The sequence below is a fragment of the Botryllus schlosseri genome, chromosome 16, assembly GCF_051294905.1.
Source record: "Botryllus schlosseri isolate E-star chromosome 16, Bs_hap1, whole genome shotgun sequence".
Classification (NCBI taxonomy): domain Eukaryota; kingdom Metazoa; phylum Chordata; class Ascidiacea; order Stolidobranchia; family Styelidae; genus Botryllus; species Botryllus schlosseri.
In genome coordinates, this window is record NC_137251.1 from 8,827,997 (window position 1) to 8,848,709 (window position 20,713).

Below are 20,713 nucleotides of genomic sequence, written 5' to 3' on the forward strand. Positions count from 1 at the left end.
GAGTCAAGTCCAAGTCAGCGAGCAGAGGGTCGAGTCCGAGTCATGGTATTATGACTCGAGTCTGAGTCATTGTGTTGACTGCTCGACTGCTTGTTAAACCCACTTTTTATAAATCTGTTTGATGATATCGAATGAATCGCATTATTAATGAACTGATTTTCCTGAGTCTCGAGTCATATGACTGGGTTCAAGGCATGCGCATTGCGCAATGACTTGAGCCACTTCCGTATTTCGAGAAAATGACTCGAGTCAAGTCGAGTCATCAGAAAATAGCCACTCGAGTTGAGTCATGACCCTAGTCAATACAACCCTGATAACCAAGGGCTAGTTTGGTCAGCAGACTCAAAGATTTCTTCAATTTCAGTTAAAAACCATCTAAAGAGTGCAAGACTTGTAAGTCATGTATGTACCTTGTGCAATTACGATTGCAGTAGTCTGCCAAATGTGAGCACAAATTCAAAATCATGTTTTGGTGATATATCTGCACAGCCTTGCATGCTATCATGCGCGAGAGCACATTTTGACATAGTGGGTTAAAAGACCAAAAAGGATTGAGATTATAGCAACATCCAAAAACGACGTAAAATAAAGCCAGTGTCAGGACTCAAGAAAGTCGCTGACAGCTCTGTTATGGATTACCTTTGTGGTGGTTTTCGGCGATGTTTCGCTGGAGGATTTCGGGGTCGTGACAGTTACAACTTCAGTCGTTGTGGGCATGGTCTCCTTGGTAGTTGTGGACACAACCGCCGACGACGTGCTGGATTGAGATCCGGTCGTTTCCGTGACTGGCACTCTCGTGGTACGAGTCTTCTCAATTTCTGTGGTAGTTTTGAGAGTGGTCGTGGCGTTGACTTTAGTGTAACATCCACGCAACTCGACTCTCAGCGCTGGTTTATTCACCCATTTGGTTGCTTTAATTCTGACCGCTGTAACGTCGTTTAGAGGGGAAGCAAATTCATTCGGAACTTTTTCCGTCCCGTCATCATTGCCAGCGAAGATTACCGGGCTTCCAGACTCGTCAGTCACTACTTGCCACGTGCTTTGCGCGTCTGTTGAATAGCTGACTGTGTACTCTGTGGTATGATTGCCAGATTCGGAGTCTCCTTGCGTTATCACAGAGGTTATGATGACTGGATGATCGAACGTGACTTGCAGCCAGGGTCGCGGAACCCACGTCCTCGAGTCTTCGTCGAATATTTCCTCTTCTACACCCAAATCAGGGCTCCAAGATTTATCGTTGTTGAGCCGGGCGTCTGCAGCGCTTTCCAGGTTACTGGAAGCTGTCAAGACTGGATTCAATTCGTTTTCCACGCCCATTTCGAGACCCATGGATTCGTCGCAGTGTTTGGGCGATTCCGTAGTTGCGCTTTTCGTGATCGATACGCCTGGAGTTGTGGGTGACACTTCTTCAGCTGTCGTAGTCTTTACCTCTCTCGTGGTGGTAGTGACTACTGTGGTAGCGGCAGTAGTTGGCTCAACGGGTAGCACACCTTCCTTCTCAGTTGTTGTACCTTCAACGGAAGGTGTTTCAGAGACAGTAACTTTGGTCACGACTTCCACCGTAGTAGGTCCTGTCGGTGTCTGCTTCGACGTAGTGGATTCGGAAGATTTAAGCGTGGTTGTCCCTTCGGTCGTGGGCGATGTGGTACTGGACTTTTGCGTTGCTTCAGTGGATTCTGTACTGCCGATTGTAGTGCTTTCAACTGGTGTCGATATAGTAGTTGCTGTCTCCTTTGTAGTGACTGTCACGATAGTTGTAGTACGTTCTGTTTTAAGACAACCGCGCAGTTCCACCTTCAATTCAACCGATCCTACGGTGATCAACCTGACTTCAACTGCGGTGATAGACTCATCCAAATGGTTCACGGCCATTTTGTCTTCTTCGTTGTTCACCGGATATCTCATTGGTTCATCATCAGAATTTGTCACGCTCACAAAATCATCACTACCTTCAGGCCGGTATGCTAACATGAATTCAGCACCCTCTCCCTCGATTTTGTTTCTCGTGATAACGGTGGTTATGACGGCCGGTTCATCGAAGCTGAATTCGAGATAGGGACTATCGGCATCGTCCTCAGGGCTCCAGTGTCCCGGCACGGTTTCCTGGACTTCCTCGTCGGGATTGTCCTCGTTCTGCGTGATTTTGGAGAAAGGAGATTTCGAGGCTTCGCTTCCTGTCTTTTCAGAAGAAGCCTTGATCGCATTTGCCCGCCTCAAGTATTCCTCCATTCCCATCTCTTCGGGGCAAACCGCTGCACACAAAAAAGCTGTGTTTAGCTGCTAATTTAAGTGGCATAATGTTTTAAGCTGTTTGCAGGAATTTTGTATTGCAACTTTTTGCATCTTTTCTATTTTTTCATGAAACTTTTTAGTGCAACTTTTATCAAGTTTTGTGCATACTGTAAAGGAGTGATTTAAAAAACATATTATAAAACTGTTATGGTTCTCACATTAATTCGCCTATCAAAAAGCTATTGTGATGGATTGGCTGCATCTCAATCTTGACTATGACGGGATAGCTTGCAAGCTAGAAGCTCAACAACCCCAGTCAATCATGATAGTGCCTATACCATATTTAAATAGATCGCTTGACTGATTCACAGTTGTTTAAATTAAATTTTAAATCCCTTCCCATTTCACGGACGCACAGTGGAGATTGCCGAAAATTACATGTAAGTTCACTGGGTTAAGAAACGAAATTAGCAGAAATCGTGCAAATACTAAGCTGTTTGGTCATACAATGCAACGGAACCTTACAGGTATCTCATATCCTAACAATAAATGCAACTTTTTACTGCAACTTTTGTTAAAATCAAGTGCAACTTTCTCACTGTTTTAGTGCAACAAAAACGTGCCCTAGTCCAGGGGTCACCAACAGGCGAGCCGCACCGCATGCGGCCCGCGAGATCATATTTTGCGGCTCGCGACTTGATTTGAGATTTCGGAAGAATGCTTAGAAAAGCATTTTGAAATGCTGAAATTGATTACAGTTTCAACATATTGTTTCTGTTTCTAAATAAACTGTTCTCCTGTGCCCAACATCACTATTCCTCACTAATCGAAACGGCTTTAGCGATGGCAACTATTGGCAACAGCATTCCATCGAGGGAAAATCAGCTGATATGAATGGGCTGGGCATATTGCCTTGACATGCAATGATCCAGACACTGATACGTAGAAAACGGCTTGTTTTGGGGCTTTTTCGCCTTAGAATAAAGCTTTACGTTGAGTTGGTATTTCATCTAGTTACGTCTCTCGCTAGCCCCAATATCGATTCCATAGTCACGGAAAAGCGTTGCCAGATATCGTGCACAACTCAAAATTCAGAATAAAATGAAATTGTTCATCATGATTTTTGTTGTATTTGTATTCCCTTGATAAAATATTACTCCTTCTGTGGTAACTATATGCACATCGCCTATGTAAGATAACACTGCGTTGTATTACCATAAAGCTTTAAATCGTGGTTGCTAAGCTGTGTAGCCTATTTTATATTGATATTGAATTTATGTGGCCCGCGACCGCTACCAAATTTGAAAAGTGGCCCGCAACCCTTTTTGAGTTGGCGACCCCTGCCCTAGTCATTAGTCATTTCACGTTAGTCACCGAGATGCACTTTGCAACAATACCACCACACAGGTGACGACTGTGTACTAAGGCCTTGCGGCCTCTCGTCGTCATCCTGGCCCGCATCGGATTTTCACTGGTGAGACGAATAAATGATTGATTCATTGCTTAATTTGCTAGTGCTTTTGACGAGTCTTATAAATCTCTACTTGAACTTCAGTGGAAATATACGGCGCTACTTCTTCTACTTGAGTATTAGCACAGTCTACTTGGACGACATTGATCGTTGTGGGGTAGTCGCTACAAACCTGAGGGTGTCGGTACTATTTCGGTCGTAGATTCAGTTGCAATTGTCGTGGTCACGATTTCTTGCGTTGTCGTTTTCGGAGAGGTAACGAGTGTTGGTGTCGACGCAACAGTGGTTGTGAATTCTGAAAAAAAATTGCTCATATTCACCAAATCGAATGAACAAGCGTATTCATTACAGCTGGGTGATTCAAGATGTAAGTCGTGTCGAGTATTTGGGTGACAAAATAACAGTAATAATGACTTGAAAAGTTAAACTACGTTTCTTTCTAACGGTACCGCAAGGAAAATTAGGCCAGTTACGAGCCATCCAAATTAATTTTGTATTTCTGGACCATGACTATTTCTAAGCACTTTACGACCATTCTGAGGATCGATCGTTACATGAAAGAAATGTCATTCCGTAAATATTAGTAGCATTGTGCGACAATTTATCGATGCTGGCTTTGATGTTTTGACGGCGTAGACCCGAGGATTATCTGGGCTACTTTAGCCCACAGTGTCACTCGGTAGTCGGTCCTAAGTCTCCGATAAGCGCAGAGAGAGACTAGTTGAAGGACCGGAGCTATAGAGATTGTACAATCCTACAATCTCTACACCGGAACAAAGAATCGAATGAAAACGAGAAAGGAAGGGCTGTCTGGAAAAGGAAGACGCGACAAGATCAAGATGGATCCTACACTAAGCTGAGGTGGAAACCAGATTGAGATGATATGGTCTTTCGGCATCATAATGTTTGTTCTGTTCATTACATCACATTATGTCCTGTATATTGCATTTTATGTGTGTGTATTTGAAAATGTATCACCCGACGATAATTACTACGAAATTGAATTGCAAGCGCCGTGATCAAATATAATATAATCGCGTCACTACTTTTGATGTTAAAGAATATATATTTTCATTAGTTAACTCTCACTAGCCGACTCATTACAATCAATACTCAGCTTGGATTCGAACACGCGAATCGTTGTGCCAAGCTCTGGTAATTATCATTGATATTTCTAGCAGAGTATGACTGGTACATTATTTTACAGCAATGTTGATCGATCGACCAGACAGTATGTGCAATTCCGTTCTATAAATTTCTAATGTAATCAAATATTATACGTCATTTTCTAAGTCCAAATTTTCAGCAGATACGCATACGCTGATGATACCTATCCATTATACAATCTGCATCTGAATATGCAATGTTATTCGGAGGCGTTATATCATAAGTCACCGATATTTTCATTTGTCAAGATTATATCTTCGGTCTCTGGTATATTTTCTCGTGAACTTGATTAGAAGGTGTGCGAAATTTTGAATCAAAATACCATCAAGAAAAAATAATATAACCTCCACATCTTGTACTCTCAAATCAAACAACATACCTTCCGACACGTGTTCGGTAGTCGTAGTGCTGACAACAGGCGGAGGAGCTGGCGTGGTCTTCACTGTCTCCGTCACTGCCGGAGTAGATTCCGTCGTTGCTTCCGTAGTTTCCACCGGGATTATTACGCTAGTGGTTCTCACTACAGTTGTTGTTGGGTGTGTTTCTTTTGTGGTTGTGACTTCCACGGTCGGCTTTCCTGTTACGCCAGTTGTTGTGGTATCTTCGGTCGGCGGTGTCTGTTATGCATGACGTCGAATTCATTCAATACTACACGTGCGTGTGATTTAATCGTACCTCTCTCTCCGTTGTGGTTGTTTCACCAGTGGTGGTAGTTACTTTGGTGGTCGTCATGGAAATCGCTTTGTAGCATCCGAGTAATTCGATTCTCATCGCTATCGGGCCTATCCAAGATGTTGGCTCAATACGGATTTTGTTCAACTCGATGCCGGTCGGTAATTCCACCTGCCAAAGAAGAGATCAAGTCAAGTTATGCTTAATATTGATTATGCGTACAAAATTTCCGATGATATTTAGCGAATCTATCGTTGAAAGTGTAAAAGGCCGAAACACGATGCTACAGAAATGGTTTCATATGAAATTTGATAGCTATCACGCTTTATATAGAACTAAAGTATGTGGTAATCTGAGTGGATTGTAATTTCTGCAACTGGTCCTAAACGATCGAAGTAATTGAAATGATAGGTCAATTTCAATAAAGCGTTACATTGCTTTTTCGTAAAGAGGTTAGTTACATCACTAGTACTTGTGAGCTATGTCACTTTCACCAGATTTCGGTTCCAGGTCGTGTTTGCAAGAATGCAAAATACAACTGTGATATTACCTGAGCAATTGAAGACGCGTCCTTGGGCCCATCGAATATGCGGTGCTCCCCATCGCTGTCAACAATAAACTTCTCTTCACCAGACTCATCTGACCAATGACTGACTTTGAATTTCTTCACGTATGACGAAACGCCATTGCCCTGGATCTTGAGAGCCGTGATAATGGCAGGCTTCTCCAATCCAATCTAAAGATCGAAACAGTCTGCGTAAAATTTTCGATCACATCAAGACATGATAAGGAATAATAATCACTCATCAAATATGTTTTATCGTTTATAGGGTGAAGCCAGTTAGCACTCAAATCAATATCAGACCCCATTTCGCTTCCAAATGTCATAGTAATTTGTAAAAATCTCTTCAAACAACATAGCAAGGTCCTCAAAAATTTCCGGTGTACAGAAAAAATGACTCATGCGAAAGCTAACCTGAAGGTATTGTTCCCCGGGAAGGTCGGTTTCCCAGGCTTTTGGCTGGCCGTTCTCGTCGACGTAATTTAGTCTTCCGAATTCAGGACTGCTACCCTCCTTACTGGACGATGCGGTAAATTCAATCCCGGACACCACAGGCATATCGGCGTTGAGACCCATTTCATGGTGACATTCCGGCGGTGGCGTAACTTCTATCTCTGTTGTGGTTTCCTCTGTGACTAAAGTTGAACAATTGCAATTGAAACCACGCTACGCTGATTTAAAACTGATGGGTCTTGTGTATATGTGCAAAAATTTAAGTGTTCATTTCATTAATATTTCAAGCCACAGCAATTGTTAGTAATGGAATTCAACACAGAAACTCTACTATGAGAGCTGGGAGTAATTAGTAGATTCTGTGTCAGAATAATGGATTGCCATGAATTCAGTCTTGAAATCGGTTTTGACACCAAATTTTGTCCGGAGGACGAACTTTTGTTCTTACCACTAACTTTATGATCATAAACCCTTCTACTGCATGTTACACTGCATGTTTCTAGATTCCGGGTTATAGGCTATAAACCCCTAACCCAAAAATCCTGTCATTCCTTTCGTGAAGATTCAAATTCAACAACCGCAGAAAGTACATCGTTATACGAAAACTTAAGATGATTGGTGCTCTGCTCTTATAAAGCCGATTTGCAATCTTGTATATTGCCGTATATGGATTCAGAGATCCGTCTTGATGTGTGTGATACAGAAGTGTGAGCCTCAGCTAATTTAGACAAACAATACCTATCACATAAATTTCTGCATGACTAGGATGTGATTATATTAACAGTCAAGGTCGTTACAACGGTAGTTATAGGCAGGGTTGTAATGACTCGACTCGAGTCTGACTCGAGTCACGATTTTCTGATGACTCGACTTGACTCGAGTTATTTTCTGAAAATATGGAAATGACTCGACTCGAGTCAATCTGTGTATTGACTCGACTCGGACTCGAGTCATTGCGCATGACTCGAACCAAGTCATATGACTCGAGACTCAGACGGCCAAGATCGACATTTCATTATACTTTTCGAAGAATAGTAAAGTAACCACACTATTGGGATTTTGTCTATTGGTACTGGTACTTGAAAATCCGACCAGCAACTTCTAAAATTGAGCAAAATTAGTGTATTATAAATGTGAGCCATTCGATATCATCAAACAGAGTTATAAAAAGTGGGTTAAACAAGATTTAATTGGAAACTGAGCAGTCAACACAATGACTTGGTCTCGGAATCGAGTCATAATACCATGACTCGGACTTGGCCCCTTGTTTGCTGACTTGGACTCGGACTTGACTCGGTGGTGAATTGAAAATGACTCGACTTGACTCGAGTCAAAACTATAAAAGTGAGATTGACTTGTGACTCGGAGCCTTGTTACTTGGTTACAACCCTGGTTATAGGCAAGTCGAATCTGTTTTGTCCATGCTGATGATGAAAATAACCATATAGAAAATGCAAATGGAAATGGAAAACGGAAAGGGTATATTATTGATGACTTGGTCGGAATGCTTAACGAAGAATTATATTTCATCATATGATATTGACTTGAAAATTTGACTCTGAGCCATATCCATCATACAATGAGAACGTGTCGAGTCAAGGCATTTCAGGGCAGTGACTCGAGTCATTCCAACACTGCCAGGAAGCCGTTTTCAGTGATGAAATCCAAAAGAATACACCAGTGTGTTTCAGTATATCAGGGACGATGGGCTAAAACCACTACAGGTACTGATAACACAATCTATTGTTTTGATTTGAATTCTGTTCAGCGTTCAATTCCAGTTTTCCCATTATTACCTTTTGTAACAGTTTCCGTGGTTGCAATCGGTGGAAGAGTCTTCACTGTAGTTGCCGTGACTTCACCAGATGTCGTCGTAACTGGTACTTCCTCTGTAACCGGGGAGGTTGTTTGGATAACGACAGTGGTAGTTTCGACAGTACTGCTCTTGGTAGAAGTCGACACTGAAAAGAAGAATGAAAAATGGCTCCAATGCACTGTATCTCAGAAGTTGTCAGCTCCACATCGTTACTACAATGGAGCACACTCAGTTGACCACACTATACAAGAAAAAGCATTCCCTTAATGAGTGATTAAGTACAACCAGACATTTTCTGGGCAAAACATGTCTATTAAGAAGAATTGAATAATGTGGCTCAAGGTTGTAATTGATTAGAATTTATGCATATCAGTTACAAATTATATTATATATATACCATGTTCCACCATGTTAGGGTATGATATTTATCATAGTCATGTGTCAAATTGAAGATGTTAAATATACATAGTGTCGGTTTAGGAACCTCACAACATATTAGCAAATATCCTACATCGAATCATAGACTACAGTGGCGCTTGCTCTTTGAAGGAAGTCATCATGTTATTATGACTCATGATTAAAATGACACCCCTAGTTTTTATCTAGCAGTTAATTATAATGCAAAATCATAAAAGCGAAGACAGCGTCTTAAATGAAGCTTTGTACCATGCACTGGGAATTCAGCAATAGGAAATTATCAAAACCCTACCTGGTGCTGTTTCAGGGCTTTCTGTTGTAGTCTTTTCCGGCACCAATGGAGTCGTGGTTTTCACTGTTTCTTCGACAGTTGTTGTTACCAGATGCGTAGTAGTAGGCACTGCATATGCGCAACCGTAGATTTCAAAATTCAAACTAGCCCCAAGTTCAGACGTTTCCGCCACGACTATTCTGAGCTCCTCTGCCATAATCGGTGTAGGGAGAGCGACTCTAACTGTTTCCGCATCATTGTTGTTTCCTGGAAAAAATATTTGAAAAGAACAGGTTCACTTACACAGTAAATATCAGTGGGATAGAATTATTACAACACATTCAATAATCGAGACTACTTTGACCAGCTCCGTTACACGGAATCATGCCTAAAGCATTGCATAGTGCGTTGTGCGTCTTGGACAAAGATGGCGAAAGTGGTCGTCGTTGATGCTTAATTAGAAGTAAATTTCGACTCAAGTACCAGGTGGAATCAAAGTAGCTTATGTTTGCTTTTCAAATTTTGAGATCAACTTTGCAGATAATATGGAAATCCCAGTGTTTGTAAATTTTTTTTTTTTTTTGGGCCGTATCTTGGCCATGGTTATATTTGTCAGATTGATTAAATGATGAACATTGCCAAGATATGTCCAAAAGAAAATCAATATCTACTCGAGTACTTCAAAATAGTAGTTGTCAAAGATTTTCAGTTTTTCCAAATAAGATTAGAATTAGAAGTAGGCCTATAGCTAAACTGTTTTTTTTTTCAAATTAGATGAGAACTAGAATTTTATCTACACATTTTTTTGCAAATTAGATCAAAATTAGAATTACCGAATTCGCGAAAACTTGAAAATTTAATCAGGTTCAGTTCGTATCAAGTTAGAGCTCATGCTCATAAGCACGACGATAGCAAATATCTGTACGACAAGCTTAGCTCGCTTCACACTATGCAGTTACCCAGCAGCCTTTTCAGGAAATCCGAAAATTAGACTTGAATTAAAGTTAGAGCATAATAACATTTCACAAATTAGATTGCAATTAGAATTGTAATAGGCGCAAAAAATTTTTCGCAAATTACATTAGAAATAGATTACCAGTATTTTGCTAGTCTCATTAATGAACTAGAATTATCTAGTTGTCCAAATCTAATAGGAGTACTTATTACTGACAGTCTCTGGTAGTGATCGGATGTAATGAACCCATAATTGCTATTCCGATCCTCACCTTCGAACACAGTTTCAGTGGCCTCTCCGCCCTCGGAACTGGCGTAACGGTAAGTCTTCCACCCTTTCCCGGCGTTGTACTTGAGAGAAAACTTCGTCACGTACCGTCCGTCCGAACCACCCACCAAAGAGAGCTCGGTGACCTCCGTGATTTGGTCGAACTCGACTTCGACGTATTTGTCTTCGTCCTCGTCTACGGGCGACCACGACTGAGAGTCGGACATTCTCGCGTGTCTCGGCTCGGCGCCGTCCTTGTACGACGACGCGTGAATTTGAGCGTCTTTAATCGTTCCCGAAGTCATCCCGAGCTCGCTCTTGCAGACTCCTGCGAATAAAACAAGGAGCTAAAATTTTAAATCGCATCGCTTTCAGGCTTTGAATGCCAATACGTAGATATTCGATTTGTGTATAACTAGTATGCGATCGTAACAGGTACAGAACTTTAATATACATTTTAATAAAACATGCATAACGTAAATATATTAAAACCTGAAGCTTTTCAAGCTGACACCTTCAGGGGCAAAAGGAGTTTCAAAAACTTGCATCTAACTAAAATACATACATCCAATTGTGACGTCAACAGGGTTGTAACCGAGTCACAAGGCTCCGATTTACAAGTCAATCTCGCTTTTATAGTTTTGATTCGAGTCAAGTTGAGTCCTTTTCTATTCACCAAGTCAAGTCTGAGTCCAAGTCCAAGCCAAATTTTATAATCCTTGGGTAATATTGAATACCTCAAATTCATAATATAGCCATAATTTTCATTTTAATCATGTTTATTCAAACAGGCAAAAGACGCATGAATAAAGTTGTATCGAATGTCTCAAGTCGTAAGACTTGTTCAAGTCATTCGCAATGACTCGGTTATAAGTCGAGTCATTTTCCATATTTAATAAATATCTCTCGAGTCAAGTTGAGTCACCGGAGTGGAGTCACTCGATTACAACCCTTGATCTCAATTGCCATCATTTGAGTTACTATTATTCATTTTATTTCTCGTAGGTAGCTACCAAACTGACTGGCTTGGCTTGATGCAGCTTAGATTATCATAGGCGGCAAGAAGTTTTGGCACATTTGAATGTCTGGTTACACAAGGTGATGTATCTTCAAACCCACCTGCAGAGCGTCTATGGTTAGTTTGAGTAACAATCATTGAACGATCATAAATATTTTGGAGAAGGTGGAGATTACTGAATATTTTTTAAGGTATGTAACACTTGCACTAAATTGTTGAGCAACAAGGTTTTGGAACCAGAGAGCATAATATTTCATTCCATAAGCTAGGATATATTGCAGACAGCTTATGCAAGTAGCATTAGAAACTAGTGCATGCTAGAGTGGAAATGTTAACAGTGAAGAGATGTATTGCAAACAGCGTACCTTTCGTTGTAACTTCAGTTTTGGTAGTAGTTGTGACTTCAGTCGTCACGACTACTTCTGAAGTTGTGGTGGTCTCGACTGATTTTTCGGTGGTCGATTTTTCTGTAGGTACGGAGCTTGACACGGTAGATGCCGTCGTGGCAGTGCTTGGTGTAGTGGGCGTAGTCTCTTCCGATTTCGGTGAGGATGTAGAAGATGGTGGTGCAGTGGTGCTTGCTTCGCATGAGCAGCATCTGGCAAATTAAGGTACTTTCATCAGAACGGATATTATCCTTGATCGGTGGATAATACAAGAATTATCATCGAAAAACTCAAATAACTCCGCTACTACGGGTTGGAATTGAGTCAAATTTGTTTTCCATCGTTTTTGAAGACAGGGCAACAATTACATGGAGTTGACAGAAAAATTTGAACATTTTTTTGTTTTTGTTTTGCATTTAGGAGTAAATTCAAAATTTTCAAAGTGTACGAAATCCGCGATTATTGGTTGGAATGAATTCAAATTTGGTGTGCGTCGTTTTTTAACGCAACCTAACAATTTAATCACGTAACCAGCAAGATTCAGGAAAAAAAGATTGTTTTGAACAGCCCTAGTAGACAGCCAGTAATGATGTGTAGATCAGAATTTAAATCCTGAATTAGTAATATCCAGTAAAGACTTCAGTAAAAGAAGTTGCTAATATTGGCTACAATTATGAGAAAGAATATTTAGGCTTACCAAAAGTACTTTCTTGCAATAAATATAGTTTTTGAAGGTCTAATAATAACTTATAGCTGCAATGGTGTTGTATAAAACCAGATATGCTCAAAGCAATAAGAACACAGCAGAACAAAATAAAATGCATACAGTAGAAACGGAGTCTCAGAACTGCATTGTCTACTTCGATTGTACAATTCAAAAATGGCTTGCTATGAATTGAAGGGATTCATGACGCGAATCTATCCCCGTTGTTCAGAACACTGTGTGCGTGATAAAAAACCCAAAACTCTACCTATCATCGTCATAATATTGCAAAAAGTATCCAGCCGCGCATTTCTTGTCGCATGTCTTTGTGCACGTCACTTGTCCTTCTTTACAGGTGCATGTCCGACATTCAGAATCCATCCACGACTCTTCATTCTGACAAGATAAGCAAATATAATTTGTAAATGGCAACTGCCAGTTGACGTATTAAGAATTTACCTGTGCCTAAGCATTCCCACTGTAACAGCCTTCTTAGCTAATTTGGTGGCACTGCTGGTCCTACTGCTGATTTGCACTAGAATTCTTACTTCAAGGGTTTCACTATCTTCCCATATCAACAATTCAATACGGGTAAGTAATCATGAGAGGCACACATTTAGAATGTGGATTTTACTATCTGCAATCTATATTGAATAATCTTTGGGAATACGAGGATGTCCAGGTCCACTTGTAAATGTGGTGGATTTCAGTATCATGAAACAGTATACACTTTGAGATAATTGGTTTTGAGTGTTATATATAGTGATATATATAGTGGAATGTTATACGTTGCACATCTATCCAATGACAAAGTCGAGCACTTACGTCTTTCTCTTCGCCGTTGTACACGCACGGGCAGTTGATTTCATCCGAGCCATCATCACACTGGCTGATACCGCTGCAAACCAGCTCTTTCTGAACACACTTTTTGCAATCGCCACAACTGACGTAGCCCGGTTCGCAGTGGCACGAAATGGGCGTGGTGCTGGCTTCTGGTGTGGTCTGAATAAAAGGTGTTACCAGAAAAGGGGGTTGGTGGATGATTAACCAAACAGTTTGGCTGATTACAGGGGTTTGTTTATTTGTATATATAATTATATCAATCGTACTGGGCTATGTCAACTTACCGTTGATGGTGGTTGAGAAGAAGCTGTTGTTGTCGGCAAAGGTGACGTCGTTTTGACAGTCGTTGTTTGTTCTAACAAATAAAGTTTGAGATATATGCCAACAAAATAATGTGTGTAATATACGACAGAAGCGTTTTAACAAAATGTCACCATTCGAATAATATTGCTGTCAGAACTACATTCATTGCAGTATAGAATTTATCAAACTTGAAGACTTTTCGTGTGCCTCTTATCAAGAAAAGTAGTAGTTCTGAAAACGATATTTAAGTTCAGTACCGCCAACCACATATTCATTCCAATGATGTTCAATAAAGGTTAATCATCAACATTTGTTCATTGGTATATATATATATATTGCTATAGAGTGCTATTTTCCAGATGACACAAATACAAGATTTTACCACAGAACATTACTGAAGATTTCCAAAGTTATAAAAACAACGAAGAACAACAAGAATTTCGATTACTAGTAGCATCATAGATTTGGGCGGATTGTCAGATAGGACAAATGACAATGCTTTTTCATTTAGAACTTTTTCCCACTACAATCGCAAAGCATTAATTATATCATAATGAAACCAGCCCAGAGTGTGTTACGGCATCTATGGTCAATGTAAATTAATGAGGGTTAACAAGGCATGCAGAAATTTAACCATACCTTCACAATAGCAACAGCCGTCTCCATCGTAGGCAAGCTTCTTACTGCCAGCACAGGAGTTGATGTTACAGTAGGGTTCGCATTTTTTCTCTCCGTCAATGCAAACGCATTTCAAGCATGGAGACGTTTCCTTGGATTGCCCAGCACCGATCAATTCACCTACATCATAATATGTATTGGGATTAAATCCTACAGTAACAGCGCAACCATGATCTGTTCAAGTCAAAATCACGCTTGAATAAACGTACACCAAATGGTGCTGGCTTGTGAGCTGATAACGGTGAGGTGATGTGTCCGCAAATCAATATGTATCCATCGATAAATCTGTTTTGCAGCCAATGATCTAACAACAGTATATTCAACACAAAAAGTTGGCTTCGCTATGTGACAAGATTTAAATTCATGGGTGATACACCATATACCAGAGTAGGTCGAAGTAGTCAACGTCAACACTCAAGCAGATGTAACACCTCAAATTTCTACTCAATTACCAGTAGAAGTAGCAAATTCCATGTCCAAACTACTTCAAGTGGAAGTACAAAATGAATATGAGTGATACAAAAAATGTAAAGTGTCAAAAGTAAGCAGTTTTACCACATAAACTTTCAAGTAGAAACAATTTAAAAACATTACCATTTTAGTAAGTAATGGAAGTTCATAAAACCAACTTGAATATTCCGAAAAAACAGAAGTAGTCTAATTACCGTCGATTACGCATGGACACTCTTTCTTCGGTATGCATTGTCCCGATTCGTCCTTCACCTTGCCTTCTTCGCATACGCAACACCTTCCATTCTCATCAGCATTGGGTACGCACGTGGAGTTGGTGCCATATCCGCATTTTGACACACATTTGCAGGTATCGTACACTTCACCTGGATCAAGTAAAAAGCAATTTAGATGTCTGGCTTCCAACCTTTGACTCTTTCGAGTGGACTCAGGCGAGAAAACACAAAATTATTTCTGATTTTATTCACTAATGGCCTGCATAACATTAAAAACTTCAAGACGTACATCAGTAAAGGTTACGAAACCGATAATGACGCTATGAGCTGGGTCAATTTGAAAACCGAAATCCTTGGTATCCATAAGATATGAAGTTTCATATTTTTGCCCTCGATATTTTTGCGGCGTATACACCGACTCACGATACACATACAGACGATGTGTGCATATGCATACCATGAGTGCATGATGTGCACTCATCCTTATAGACGATATATAGCAAAGAAGCTTCAATAATTACACCAATAAAATTCCCTTCCGTGTGAGAAAACACGGATGTAAAAGTAGGATTAGTTCTTAGAAAACAATTAAGAAAGTACTGAAAGTCAAGATAATCAACCTAAATATCTGGAAAAAGTAGTAGCATGTTGTTGTTTACCACTTGGGTAAATCACTGCCCTCAGTATACAATAAATTCAATTACCTCTTTCGCTATTGCATGGTGATTGTGTCGTGACAGATGGCGTAGTAGTGCTGATACTGGTCGTCTCCATGAGTCCAGAAGTAATCACAGTGGTGGTTGAGGGCACTGTGGTTGGCGTCACGGAGATGCAGCTCTGTGATACATAGACAGTTTGTTACTATTTAGTAAAGAAACATTACCTAAGTATCGATGACACAGAAATTCACGCAGACACAAGGATGCATTGCACAATGCGTATATCTGACCGGGCAGCAATGTCCTGATTTCGTCAAAGATCTGAATCCTTTGGTTTCGTCACAGAAGATTTCTTCACAAGCTATCCTCTTGCATTCGGCTGCGTTGTTGTAGCAAGTGCATTCCTCGCAAGCGCCTTTAGACCAAGTTTCGCCAGGCTGAAAAAGTTGGTATTGTGGTGTGACTCGACTCGAATTGAATCCAGTTGTGTATTGACTCAGCTTGTACTCGAGTCATTATGCATGACTCGACCAGGTCATATGACCCAACGCATTCTACATGACTTATTCAAGTCTCGTATATCAGGACCGATATTGAAAAATAGGCCCAGAAATTGTATTTTATCTATTTGAATAAACATGTTTGGAGTGACAAATATGAGTTTATTATGAATCCGAGGCTTTCAATATCACCCAAGGGTTTCACATTTGAATGAGTTGAACCTTACTTGAGCTCAGCTCAATACTGAATAGTAAACACTACAACTTGTACTCGGACTCGAGTCTTAATACTATCACTCGGACTCGGACTCAACCCATTGCTCCCTTAATATAGACTTGGACCTGACTAGGCGGTGAATTGAAAATGACTCGACTCGACTTGAATCAAACCATAAAAGTGAGATTGACTTGTGACTTGGTTACAACCCTGGTTGAGACCCACAGGTAATGCTTAAACATATATGGGATATAACTATACTCGATCGGTCAACCATTACATTGTCCATTCCATTTTCTGCAGGGTTGTAATGACTCGAGTCATGACTCGACTCGAGTCCGACTCGAGTCACGATTTTGTGATGACATGACTTGACTCGAGTCTTTTTCTCAAAATACAGAAATGACTTGACTCGAGCCAATTTGTGGATTGACTCGACTTGGACTCGAGACATTGCGCATGACTCGGACCAAGTCATATGACTCGAGACTCAAACGGCCAAGACCGCCATTTCATTGTAATTTCGAAGAATATTAAAGTAACCGCACTATTGGGATTACGTCTATATTGGTACTGGTACTTGAAAATGCGGCCAGAAACTGGTAAAAGCGCGTAAAATTAGTATATTATAAATGCGAACAATTCGATATCACCAAACTGAGTTATAAAAAGTGGGTTTAACAACTGAAAACTGAGCAGTCAGCGCAATGACTTGAACTCGACTCGAGTCATAATACCATGACTCGGACTCGACGCTCTGCTCGCTGACTTGGACTCGGACTTGACTCGGTGGTGAATTGAAAATGACTCGACTTGACTCGAGTCAAAACTATAAAAGTGAGATTGACTTGTGACTCGGAGCCTTGTGACTTGGTTACAACCCTGATTGTCTGTGAATAAATGTGATGCTAGAATAGAGTTCAGTCAAAACTGTCAAAGTCAAATTGACTTGTGACTCAGAACCTTGTGACCTGGTTAGAACCCTACTTGCAGTACTTACAGTTTTTTTAATTCTTTCACTTCTACTTGAACAGTTTTCAGGCAAAGCTACTTACTATCCGTACTGTTTACCTAGATAGAAATCTCTACTGGTACTTATACTTGTGCTACTTCCCGGCTTGACACTCAGCATTTCCAGGATACCATGGAGGGGTGCTGCAAGACTTAGAAACCCTCACAGGACTATTTCTGCACCGTCCTTGTCGAGCGGCATATGCACATCATGCACTCATGGTATGCATATGCACTTGTGCAGTGCATAGATTTTGTGTCTATTTATCATGAGTCGGTGTATATGCCGCAAAAACATCATGTACACAAATATATAACTTTCTTCAGTAGAAATTGACAGCGTTACTTTTAATTCTACTTGAGTACCAACAATGATTACTTTGCCCACCTTTGTACTTTTTTAATCGGTCCGTATACATTCAATATGATTTTAAGTTTTTAAACCACCATCAAAACAAATATAATAGTTGTGTTCTTACCTCGTAACACACAATCAGTTATTGATATCGGCACGCACATCATAAACCGGCATACTTCTAATCTGTGGCGGGAATACGTTGAAGTATATAAACACCTACGTTGATACGGGTTCCGTCTTCGTCTCTACAAGCGCAGTCCATTGGCTCCACGCATTTTCCAGCCTCGTCCAAGACTTTATGACCGGGGCAGACACACCCTGGCACGCAGGCCTGGTCACACGCCTCTGATTCAGGTTGGTTGTAGTGGCACTTGGGCTGGCACGCTTCAGCGCAATCGGTATACTCCATATCGCCGGGGCAAACTGAAATCGCAGTATAGAGAGACACTTGTACAAATTTCAGCAAGCAAATCAATACAGGATACTAAGCGATTACCAAGGTTTTCAACCAGACAGTATCCAATTATAGATTTTAGAACTCAGATTTTGCAGATGCTACAATGATAGCTCATCAGTTGTGAAAGACATGATTTCAGTATCAAAATTGGTTAGTTCTTAATGCATAATTTAGTATATGACTATAAATACCGACAATGCTGTAAGCGATTACATTCTGAAGATCCAATTACCTTGATTAGATGGATAGCTAGTTCCATATGTTCCTGGTTACTGTAGATGAATCAATCAAATTAACAGAATACCTGGTGTAGTTGGAGGGACAGAAGAAGGCGTAGTTGTTTCTTCAGGTGTAGACGTGGTACTGACAGTTGTACTGACAATTTTGCTTGTCACGACAGGCGTGGTTGTCATCTGCATGAATATAACGTTTGAGTACAAACAATGATAAATGATATTATATCAAAGCAAAAATCAAATATTTGTTGTGATATAGTAGAGAGAGGGAGTTTATTTCGAAGTGCAATACCTAAAAATAAATACATAGTCCTCATAATGCCATGCCACTATTTGAATCTCAAAGCATGAATATTGGTTAACATTTATTACATTACACACTTCGACTTTGACTACGAACCATGAATTGTCATACTTGAATGGAAATAGCGGTGAGGAAATTTCGTAATTTATACCCATCATAGTCTTCTATTCACTGATTTGCATACGCTTAAAGCTAAGGTAGCAACCAATAGATTAGTAAATATCATCCACGCAATCGAAAATAGAATTCAAGAACCTATCAGTTTTGATGAAATTCATTTCATGGTAGACTACATTAGGACCACAAGATCAAATTTGTTTTAGTAATAACAGTAATATTAGATATTGGAATTTGGAAATTGGCGGAACCTAATCTTGCGTTGCAAAATAAACAATGCCGGCAATAATGAGCAATAATGGCATGGGTTTTCGGTTGATGAAATTTCAATCAAGCGTAAAATGACTTCATGCCTGTATGGATGGCAGTTTCAATATACACGGACTCCCCAGAAAGATTTGAAGGAATTGCTATGTTATATGTTCTCCAGTGTCATCTGGTGAAAATGATAACACATAAAATTGATGATAGATTTATAAACAGATTTCAAACTCCAATTGGGAACTATATATCTATGTATATCTATCACAGATGTATGTATCGTGAAAATTGTATGCTTAAAAAGATTATGAGGGTGTTTTAAAGTACTAATATCGATATTTCAATATCTTTTTGATCAAGATAGGCTCCCGACCTCAATACAAAGTAGCATGCCTCTGGCCCTCAGCAGCTCTGTTTAAAATAAATATACTACAGCTGAATTATGAACATCGAACTTGATGAAACTATTTTGAGGGAATCACAAAAACAAATTGACAAATTAGTTCCGAATAATGAGTGTACTGAAAACTTGATGACAGAAAACTCACACAAGTTTCAGACTTGTTTGGATTATAAACACATCACACGACATGATGTGCCTGGAGTTAGAAAGACAGAAACCACTGTTTTTTATCTCTTGAGTCGATATAAAAATTGTAACTTAATGCAGACACGGTGAGTAATCCTTGTGTATTGAGTATTGGTGGATATAACCTTGCAACAGAAAATATTCAATTTCCAACATACCTCAAGTGTGATAGGCGTAGACGTGTTATACACCTGTCCTGTAGTTGTCGTGCCAGGTGTAGTTGAAGAACTACATTCCTGTCCGGTACACTCCAATTTGCCATCTACACACTCGCTAAAGCAATGGTACACAAAACCAGTCACACTCAAATAAAACCAGTATTTGAATGGCAAACTTACCAGTCCATGCAGTTGTAAGGTATAACCTCACCAATCGGTATCACCATGCCACCAACCATGCAGGGACACCGGGTCCGCTCAATGCATTCTCCGTCCTGCAAGACTGTACCTTCAGGGCAGTGACAGCCCTCAACACACGTCTTAGTGCAAGTTTCGTCCGCTGATTCGACCCAGCATTTCTTGTTGCAAATTGTACCGCAAGCTTGGTAGACCATTCCTTTCTCGCACTGCAATCCTGTGAAAGTGATTTACAAGAGTAAATAAGGTGGAAGGTTTTTGTGTCGAGCATTGGTATTCATCTGGTTTAATGGTGCTGAGATTGGAACTGGAAATTATCTTGCTCTTGTATGTTTAAATCTGTATTGGCAATGGCTGGTCTATAATATGAACTGGGCAAGACACATTGCAATTATTGATTTGGTGGGATTGATCATCATTGTCCGTATTCCTCCATTATGTAGAAAGAGAGAGAGAGAGAATTTATTCGGTCCATGAACATTGATAATGCACAGATAGATAAATACAAAGCAAAGTATATATAATTCAGAACCAGGCTGTAGCGAAGGGATCGGGAGATCATCAAGTCAGCTACAGCCTGAAAGGATGGTTGTAATATGGAACTTATCACATAATATAACACATTTGCAAGCAAAAAATATAACATATACGTGATGTATCAGAATCAGATGAAAAACTAAGTGGGATCACAGTAGGTAACCTGAATAGACGAGATTAAACAATTGCACTGGCTACAGGAACACAAACT

General features: G+C 40.1%; 1 protein-coding gene across 2 annotated transcripts in view; it reads right to left on the reverse strand.

Annotated features, from left to right (window-relative positions):
- LOC145459500 (uncharacterized) overlaps nt 1–20,713 on the reverse strand; it is a 103,885-nt gene that overhangs the window by 62,662 nt on the left and 20,510 nt on the right. For both annotated transcript variants that reach the window (XM_080338159.1, XM_080338158.1), the window contains exons 28-48: nt 19,948–20,182; nt 19,768–19,882; nt 18,407–18,515; nt 17,866–18,068; nt 15,850–15,996; nt 15,605–15,737; nt 14,880–15,050; nt 14,176–14,334; nt 13,518–13,588; nt 13,216–13,392; nt 12,659–12,786; nt 11,667–11,899; nt 10,288–10,611; nt 9,083–9,328; nt 8,354–8,518; nt 6,519–6,739; nt 6,093–6,278; nt 5,546–5,713; nt 5,250–5,487; nt 3,876–3,998; nt 640–2,252 (exon numbers count right to left, since the gene is read on the reverse strand). In XM_080338159.1, the coding sequence (XP_080194285.1) occupies nt 640–2,252; nt 3,876–3,998; nt 5,250–5,487; nt 5,546–5,713; nt 6,093–6,278; nt 6,519–6,739; nt 8,354–8,518; nt 9,083–9,328; nt 10,288–10,611; nt 11,667–11,899; nt 12,659–12,786; nt 13,216–13,392; nt 13,518–13,588; nt 14,176–14,334; nt 14,880–15,050; nt 15,605–15,737; nt 15,850–15,996; nt 17,866–18,068; nt 18,407–18,515; nt 19,768–19,882; nt 19,948–20,182 (5,165 nt within the window). The remainder of the gene's footprint in view (nt 1–639; nt 2,253–3,875; nt 3,999–5,249; nt 5,488–5,545; nt 5,714–6,092; nt 6,279–6,518; nt 6,740–8,353; nt 8,519–9,082; nt 9,329–10,287; nt 10,612–11,666; nt 11,900–12,658; nt 12,787–13,215; nt 13,393–13,517; nt 13,589–14,175; nt 14,335–14,879; nt 15,051–15,604; nt 15,738–15,849; nt 15,997–17,865; nt 18,069–18,406; nt 18,516–19,767; nt 19,883–19,947; nt 20,183–20,713) is intronic.